General features: G+C 34.4%; 1 protein-coding gene across 4 annotated transcripts in view; it reads right to left on the reverse strand.

The window, feature by feature from the left end:
* The window catches only part of aPKC (protein kinase C iota type), a 105831-nt gene that overhangs the window by 16691 nt on the left and 79061 nt on the right, over positions 1-10079 (reverse strand). For all 4 annotated transcript variants that reach the window (XM_067771394.1, XM_067771393.1, XM_067771392.1 and 1 more), the window contains exons 4-7: positions 2130-2180; positions 1351-1436; positions 272-1276; positions 20-214 (exon numbers count right to left, since the gene is read on the reverse strand). In XM_067771394.1, the coding sequence (XP_067627495.1) occupies positions 20-214; positions 272-1276; positions 1351-1436; positions 2130-2180 (1337 nt within the window). The remainder of the gene's footprint in view (positions 1-19; positions 215-271; positions 1277-1350; positions 1437-2129; positions 2181-10079) is intronic.

Raw genomic sequence — 10079 nt, forward strand, 5'->3', positions numbered from 1 at the left:
TTAATACAATCCAACTTACCATTTCCCAATCGATACTCTTGAAGAAGGGATGATTTACAATATCCATAAAAGCGGATTCACGATGACAACCCAAACGATCAGCTGGATTTTTATTAAGGAAACCTTTTAAGACAGATGCTGCTTTAACGCTCAACGAACGCGGTATGCGTATAGTCTTTTCCAAAATCACTTGGAATAAGTAATCTTCAGTGTTCTGTAAATAAGCACAATTTAGTTATTCAGTTCAATTTTCAAATTTTACACCACACACTTGATCGGGATTTTCCGATGCACCCGCAATATCGAATGGACTGCGTCCGGCCAACATTTCGTACAGTAACACGCCCAACGCCCACCAATCCACTGAAAAACCATAATCTTCACCACGCAATATCTCTGGCGCAATATAATTGGGTGTGCCGCAGAATGTTGAGGTCGTATCTCCAGGACGTATACCCTCCTTACACATACCATAATCGGTCAACTTAATGTGACCCTCATGATCCAACAGCACATTGTCCAGCTTCAAATCACGATATATAATACCTTTTTCATGCAAAAAATTCAAAGCCAAACTAATTTCCGCTGCATAGAAACGCGCATGCTCTTCGGGTAGGCGGCGTTGTCGTTGCATATGAAACATAAGATCACCACCACGCACAAATTCAATAACGAAAAATAGACGTGACGGTGTCTGGAAGCACGAATGCAAACCCACCAAGAATGGATGATTGGATGCTGTCTCAAAGACATGCTTTTCCGTTTGCACCCAATCGATATCTTCATCATCGGTTACCAGCGCTTTCTTAATCACTTTCATAGCATAAATACGTCGGGTAGTTTTCAATTCAACCATTAACACTTTAGCATAACTGCCACGCCCAATAACGCGTATTAATTCGAAATCATTAATGGAATATTGCCGTTGTGTACCTGGCTCAAGCTGTTCTTCGATGTTTTGATGCTGCTGCTGTTGTAATTGCGGGTCATTCGATTGTATTTCTAGCACAGCTAAAGGATCACATGGATCAACCATGCCATGACCGCTACCACTCGCTTGTGACGCATAATCGGGCAATGGGGGTAATACCTCGGGTAATTGTTCGGCGAAAGCGTCATCACGCTCTTTAACCAACGGTTCCACATGTTCATTGGTGCAGTGCTTCTGTACGAGTTTATGGCATTTTTTGTGCACCAACAATTTGCATTGAATGCACTTGAAACCTTGGCGACCCAAACCCCAGATGCGATCTTGACAGTAGGCGCAGAATGCGCGCTAAGGGGAGAGAAATTTAAATTGTTGATATTATAAAATGTTGGCTTCAATAAAAGGAGCAGACGCATGCTTACCCGATTGAAGCGTTTGGCTTGGAAAATGTGTCCATTAACACGGTAAAGTTTGCGCCATCTGCGTGCACCACGTCTGTAGATGCTGCCTATAATAAAAAGAATAATTATATTTAAAAACAGTTATTTACTAGTAAGTAAAGCTAGTCGGACAAATTAAGTGATTAATCATATACTTTATTGCGAAATTAATAGACTAATTGCAATCTTTTATAAATTAAATGGAATTTCACTAGAGTAATCTGCTTTTAGAATTTTGTTTCAATTGATTAATTGTTTAATCAAAATATAAATTAATCATAACTTCAATTAGCAGCCAATGTAGTAGTTGCAATACTTTATTCATTATAAAAACGTTTACTAGACTATTACGTTTTTATAATTTCATTATTTTTTAGTTTAACTGATAAGTCATAACTATGCAATCAATGGATTCAATTCAATTTTTATACATCAAATTAAATTTTACTGGGGTAATGAGTAATTGACTTTTAGTCCAATAACTTTTAACATACATTGATTAATCATGACATTGACTGTTCGCCTTTGTAATAGTCATTTACTCGATTAATTCTAATCCTTTGTTCATCAAGGGAATATTTTTAAGAATAGTAATTTTTTTTTTTTTAATTTCATTCAGTATTTCAAGTTAATACTAGTTCTTTAATCATATCTTATGCAGGGAATCGATTATTTAAATTTTTTTTAAACAATTTAAAAATTAGATCCGTTTATTGAACATATTAAGAAAAAACAATAATGCTTGTATGTTTAATACTTACGATCTTCTCCATCACAGGACATGCCAGGTGCAGAAGGTACATTTGGAAATACTGTAAAACGTGAATAGAAAAACGTAATTTATTAAAAGGGTTACGTCAAAGGAAAAAGTATAAATTAATTACAAGTTTTTATGAAATATTTTACACTCAAGAGCAAACATTTCCAAATTTCCAAGTTTTTAGTTTGTTATTTCTAAATGTAGAATTAAAAAAAAATTAATTAAATAATAGCTATTCGAATAAAAATAATTACTTTTCATAAAGAATTCGCTAAAAATAAACTGGTGTTAGAAATCTTCCGACAGGATTTACTTGTTTTTAATATCTATTTTATTTTTTTATACATATTGTATTTTTTATAATTCTCGTTTATTTACTTTAGTTTGTGCTAATGAAATTCAATTTTTTTTTTTAATATTTTCAATATTTTTTAATTTAAAATATTTTGAATAAATATCTTCTTTTTAACTGTAATATTTTTGAATTCAGGTTTTATTTACATTGAATTTCTTAAGTTTTTTTTCGACTGCTTTTTTCATTATTTTTGTTTTTTGTTTCTTTTTTATTTTTTTATTACTTTATGTTTGTTTTCTGTACATTTATAATTTTTTTCTATCTTACAATTTTATTTTGCCTTTTTTTATTTTATTTTATTTTGAATTTTTTTATTTTTATTTTATTTTATCCTTTTACTTTTTATATTGTAATTTTTTCTTTTTTTCTTGTATTTTTATCCTTTTTTGTCTTCTTTAATTTATTTCTTATTTAGTTTTTCTTTTTTTCCTTTACTTTTTATGTTGTATTTTTTTTTCTTTTTTTTTTCTTAATTTTTTTTCTTCTTTATACTCAGTTGAGCAGAGCTCACAGAGTATATTAAGTTTGATTGGATAACGGTTGGTTGTACAGGTATAAAGGAATCGAGATAGATATAGGCTTCCATATATCAAAATCATCAGGATCGAAAAAAAAATGTGATTGAGCCATGTCCGTCCGTCCGTCCGTCCGTCCGTTAACACGATAACTTGAGTAAATTTTGAGGTATCTTGATGAAATTTGGTATGTAGGTTCCTGAGCACCCATCTCAGATCGCTATTTAAAATGAACGATATCGGACTATAACCACGCGCACTTTTTCGATATCGAAAATTTTATAAACCGAAAAAGTGCAATAATTCATTACCAAAGACAGATAAAGCGATGAAACTTGGTAGGTGAGTTGAACTTATGACGAAGAATAGAAAATTACTAAAATTTTGGACAATGGGCGTGGCACCGCCCACTTTTAAAAGAAGGTAATTTAAAACTTTTGCAAGCTGTAATTTGGCAGTCGTTGAAGATATCATAATGGAATTTGGCAGGAACGTTACTCATATTACTATATGTACGCTTAATAAAAATTAGCAAAATCGGAGAAGGACCACGCCCACTTTTAAAAAAAAAATTTTTTTAAGTAAAATTTTAACAAAAAATTTAATATCTTTACAGTATATAAGTAAATTATGTCAACATTCAACTATAGTAATGATATGGTGCTCCGCCCTTTTTCATTTAGTTTGTCTAGGATACTTTTAATGCCATAAGTCGAACAAAAATTTCCCAATCCTTTTGAAATTTGGTAGGGGCATAGATTTTATGACTGTTTTCTGTGAAAATGGTCGAAATCGGTTGAAGCCACGCCCAGTTTTTATACACAGTCGTCCGTCTGTCCTTCCGCATGGCCGTTAACACGATAACTTGAGCAAAAATCGAAATATCTTTACTGAACTTAGTTCACGTACTTATCTGAACTCACTTTATCTTGGTATAAAAAATGAACGAAATCCGACTATGACCACGCCCACTTTTTCGATATCAAAAATTACGAAAAATGAAAAAAATGCCATAATTCTATACCAAATACGAAAAAAGGGATGAAACATGGTAATTGGATTGGTTTATTGAAGCGAAATATAACTTCAGAAAAAACTTTGTACAATGGTTGTGACACCTACCATATTAAGTAGAAGAAAATGAAAAAGTTCTGCAGGGCGAAATAAAACACCCTTGAAATCTTGGCAGGTATTACATATATAAATAAATTAGCGGTATCCAACAGATGATGTTCTGGGTCACCCTGGTCCACATTTTGGTCGATATCTGGAAAACGACTTCACATATACAACTACCACCACTCCCTTTTAAAACCCTCATTAATACCTTTAATTTGATACCAATATCGTACAAACACATTCTAGAGTCACCCCTGGTCCACCTTTATGACGATATCTCGAAAAGGCGTCCACCTATAGAATTAAGCCCCACTCTCTTTTAAAATACTCATTAACACCTTTCATTTAATACCCATATCGTACAAACAAAGTCTAGAGTCACCCCTGGTCCACCTTTATGGCGATATCTCGAAAAGACGACCACCTATACAACTACCACCACTCCCTTTTAAAACCCTCATTAATACCTTTAATTTGATACCCATATCGTACAAACACATTCTAGAGTCACCCCTGGTCCACCTTTATTGCGATATCTCGAAACGGCGTCCACCTATGGAACTAAGGATCACTCCCTTTTAAAATACTCATTAACACCTTTCTTTTGATACCCATATTGTACAAACAAATTCTAGGGTCACCCCTGGTCCACCTTTATGGAGATATCTCGAAACGGCGCCCACCTATGAAACTAAGGATTGCTCCCTTTTAAAATACTCATTAACATCTTTCATTTGATACCCATATCGTACAAACAAATTCTAGAGTCAACCCTGATCCACCTTTATGGCGATATCCCTAAATGGCGTCCACCTATAGAACTATGGCCCACTCCCTCATAAAATACTCTTTAATGCCTTTCATTTGATACACATGTCATACAAACACATTCCAGGGTTTCCCTCGGTTCATTTTCCTACATGGTTATTTTCCCTTATGTTGTCACCATAGCTCTCAACTGAGTATGTAATGTTCGGTTACACCCGAACTTAACCTTCCTTACTTGTTACTTTTATTTCTTTTTTCTAATTTTTTTCCTTTTGTTTTTTTTCTTTTTTTTCTTTTTTTTTTCTTTTTTATTTCGTTTCTCTTTTTCTTGTTTTATTTTTTACAATTTTTTTATCTTTTTTTCTTTTTCCCTTTTTCTTTATTTTTTACAATATTTTTATCTTTTTTCTATTTTTCGTTTTCTTTTGTTCTTTTTTTTTTATTTTTTTATATATTGTATTTTCTGCCTTTTTTGTTATTCCTTTATTCACTACCTTATAATTTTGTTTTTCATTATTTTTAGTTTTTTATTTGTTCATTTTTTTTTTAAATTTGTGTTTTCTAGTTTATCTTAAGATTATAGTTCTTTTTTTTTATTTTTATAGTTTTTAAAGCTTTTATTAACTTTAAGCTGTATAATCTTCTCTTAGAAGATTTGCAAATAAAAAGGAATCTAAAAAAAGCAAAAAAGAATTTGAAAATCATTACATTTAACAGATATTTGAATAATTTTTGGCTTGACATTTTGTAATTAAAGAATATTTGTTGTAAAAAAGAGTGGACTTCTTTTGGGAAGAGAATTTAAACCATTGTCTCATAAATAAAACACATTCACACACTCATTTACACAGAGACCCCAAATTATATTTATACATTTCAATGGTAGGTACTTATAATTGAACATGTGTATGTTGTTCTTGTTCAGCTGTACCCGGTCGAGAAGGGCTATAGAGTGAGGTAATTAAGTTAGGAGGTTAGCGAGCGAACGAATATGTCTTTTCACGGATGTAGTCGAATGTACATATGAGCAAACGTATGTCACGACTTACATACATATGTATATGTATGTATATAAATATTCATTTAATCAGCTGTTGACACAGATAACAAAAATACATTGTATTCTTTAGAGTTCTTTTCAAAGAAATAAAATTTTTATTGTTTTTATATTAGATTTTCTTTGTGCTCATTCGCACTCATCTTAACTCTAAAACAAAACACAAAATTTTGCTAACAAAAAAAAAACTTTGTTCAATATTGAAATCGCTGAAGTTTTTATAGATATTCGGCTACGTATGTATGTATATAAGTGAGAACACTTTGATGACCACAATCATTATCATTAAGGATTACACCGACTGTTGCGGTCTCCAACTATAACGATCGAAGATTTGTGCGACAACAACACCAGCATTGATCACTGATTACTGTTTAACTGAAGTGGTTTTACACAAAAAATTATCAACGCAAGCACTCAAAGTAAAAAATTATGAGTTGAGTATTACATAGTCAACGGAGAGTAAAGGAGAGTCATGAAGTAAAATGTATGCGAACTGCATCTTGCTCCACTGCATTATGAGAAACAATAATTTTTTGTTTTGGCTTTTGACTTTTGTTTACTTGACACAACGTATGCTATTGATTTTCTTATCATCTTATCATCAACGAATAGTTCAAGCAAATGTTGCATAGCACTGTCAAATGGTATCGCTATTCTCAGCGCAATTTTATACATTTTTTTCCGCAGAAAGTTTTTATTGTTTTGCTTGATGGGACCAAATGTTAATTGTTTATAGTGACATTATGGATACTACAGAGATGGCGGGAGAACTCTTTGAAACAAAAAAAAAAAAATGTGCAGCATATTTCGTGAGGGGCTTGAAAGTCATCGCATTGCTGCTAGTTGTCTAGAAACAAGTTCTAATTTTCACTAATTACCACAGCTTTTCTAAGCTTGTGCATTTTGAAGAGCTAGTTATGTTCTGATCTTAATATGCAACGCACGAATAAAATTTTGGTATACTTGTACAACGGCCAGAGACATACAGCAGCGAACATAAAAATAGCAGTGGCAACTTATTTAAAATTTCGTCAATTTAATTCGTTTTTTATTTTCGATATATCAAATTAAAAAAAAATCAATTTATTTTTTAATTTAAACTATGTGAACCTATCTCGGGACTATTTCCCAAAAAATTCGAAAACCCAAGAAAATCTCGAATATTTTTTATTTGGGGTTCTCTGAGTTTTTTAAGTACGCAGTTCTGTAGCCCAATAAATTTTAGTCTTAGGCCTAAAATATTCTGAAAGGATTTTTTTGCGCAAGTTCGAATGGGATCTTCGAAACTTCTCATTCGCTCTAGTTTTCGCGAAATTTCGGCTTAAAAAAGTGCGGTCAATTTTGAACTTCTGTATCGCAAAAAGTTGTTGCAATAATTCAGCAAGCGTTGGGTGGTATGAAAGATCAAACACTGCTTCTCATTAAACAAAGTCAAAAATTTACAGTCCTCTCATTTTAAGGATAGGAGTAACTTTGTTAGTCTAAGTTTGTAAGACCTACACATCATCTTCGACACTTTGCAGCCCCCGTTTGAGCCCACGCTTTTCCCGCTTTGTCGATCATGTCCAACTCTCGTCTTCTCTTAATTTCGCCCAAACTAATTGTGACGTCTACTGAGCAAGCTTCGAGGGATATGCCTTTTTTGACTATTTCATTTTTACACTCCCATCTATTCCTATATGCCTTGGACCTAATAAGATGTATGCTTCACCCTATCCCGATTCTTTCCAGGGATTGCATACACTCTAACACACTTTTAGACGCTGTGATATGCGAGATTATTGTCTAAATTGCTGATTGGCTGTCAATAGAAAAGTTGACGCTGCTGGACTTTAAGCTATTTTCTTTCAGTGTTTCTACTGCTTTGGTTACGGATTATACTTCCGCCTGAAAAACGCTTCAGTGATCTGGACGCTTGTAGGATCTGTTTATTTCCGGATCAGCATAGTATACCGCAGACCCTACTCATTATACTACTTTGGAACCATCGGTGTAAACGTGTATTGCCTCGTCCGCCATTTGGGCACCCTTACGCTAACCACCCACCTCTATTGTGGCTATAAGAGCCTTCGAAGCGCAGATACGGAATCGGGTAGTTTGTTCGTCTTGTAATTGTTAACGCTATAGTACTGTGGCGACGCACTGAGCCTCGTTGCAGTTGTTAACGCTTTGAACATTGCCTCCAGGTCTACAGGTGAAATGTGCAGAATGGCATACAGTGAAGCGATCGGGGTTGTTTTCAGGGCTCCCGTAATGCTAAGCCTGTAAACCCCCTCTAATTTTTTGAGGTAGGTTCTTTTTTGTGTAGTGGTCCACCAAACAAGGTTTCCATAGTATAGGACAGGCTTTACAATCTTTGTTAATACCCAATGAGAGAGAGAGAGAGAGGCGATAAACTCCACGTACATCCCACCATTCTTTTACATGCATAAAGTGCCGTCGAACCCTTCTTCACTCTAACCTCTACGTTGGGCTTCCAAAGTCGGAGCAAAATCTAGGTAATTATCTGAAGGGAGTATACAATATTTCATATATTAATTCCAAATATGAGGTTATTCAGGTGGAAGAGGTGAGGGGGAATGAGAGTGCGAGTGAAACAAATATTTAAATTCGCTATATTTCCGTAAATGTTTGAAGGGGATATGTAATGTGTGGTATATATGTAGATTTTATAAAAATATTTCTAGGAGTGAGAGTGCGAATGGAGCAAAAGTATAATTTCGCGACATCTCCGTAATTATTTGAAGGGATAATCCAATATTCGGTGTATAGATTCCATATATGAGGTTAATTAGGTGAAAGGGGTTGGAACTTGGGGGCAGGAGTGAGAGTGTTAATGAAACAAAAATTGTATTCTCAATGCCTCAGTAATTTTTTGAAGGGGGTATCCAATATTTCTATATACCAAATATTGGATACCTCTTTGTTATATACATGAAGTAATTTATTTGTGGGAATGGGAGTGGGAGTAGGAGTGGGAGAGGGAGAGGGAGTAGGAATGGGAATGATGAGATTTGGATTGGTAATGGGTTTGGGAGTGAGAGCGAAAATTATAATGTGAAGGGAGTGCAGATAAAGGGAATAAGGAAAGAACAGGAATTATAAGGAAAAATGGGAGAACAAGTAATAAAGTTGTAGTCTATTCGATGTTATAGAGAGTGATACAGGAAAGGGAAGTCCACTTTTCAAATATAGGGCAAAACAACGTCTGCCGGGTACGCTTGCACTATATAAAATTCTATGATGAGTCTCATCACACAACTTTCCATTACGCACACTGAAAGAAAAATACTGGTAAAATCAACCGAAATACGGGTCAATTCAACTGAAATTTCTGTCAATTTTTATCCATCGCAACAAGATGTTAAATCAACAAACAGCAGAAATCGTTGATTCGTAATTGACCGTTTTAGTAGTCAAATGAACAAAAAAAGTTGTTGCGACAGATTTGTATGAAAGTACCTATGTTGCCATATAAATAAATAAATGTAAGGCGCGATAACCTCCGAAGAGATTTTAGGCCGAACTTCTCTTCCAATTTGCGTCGTGCTCCCTTTTAATTTTTCTTACAAATTGGCGGGACGCGACCTACTTGTTTTATGCCGACTCCGAACGGCATCTGCAAGGCATATGAGTTTTCACTGAGAGCATTTCATGGAAGAAACACACTCGGAGTGCTTGCCGAACACTGCCGAGGGGAGACTCCGCTTAGAAAATTTTTCTTCTAATTGAAAAAGCTTGTTTCCAAAATTTTTATGTTGCTTTTGCCGGGATGTGAAGCCAGGGTCTTCGGTGTGGTAGGCGGAGCACGCTACCATCGCACCACGGCGGCCGCCATATAAATACGTAAATATGTGAATACATAAATTCGCATGCTTGCTGCATATACATACTGTCACGAATATTAGCAGCACTAAGGGATTCTATCATTTCTAAGCCGATGCTAAGCAGTGATTCAAGTCACTTCAATAATTCAATCATTATGACTACACATATGTACGTATACGCAGGGAGAAGCAACGCACAAACACATGCAGATATCTTATCTGAGATATGCAATATAATTATGGAAGTGTCGCTCACAAACACACGCGCATATGATAGCTATACACGTACATCTGTAGTTATAATTAT

Source organism: Eurosta solidaginis, chromosome 3 (genome assembly GCF_040869045.1).
Source record: "Eurosta solidaginis isolate ZX-2024a chromosome 3, ASM4086904v1, whole genome shotgun sequence".
In the NCBI taxonomy this organism is placed as follows: domain Eukaryota; kingdom Metazoa; phylum Arthropoda; class Insecta; order Diptera; family Tephritidae; genus Eurosta; species Eurosta solidaginis.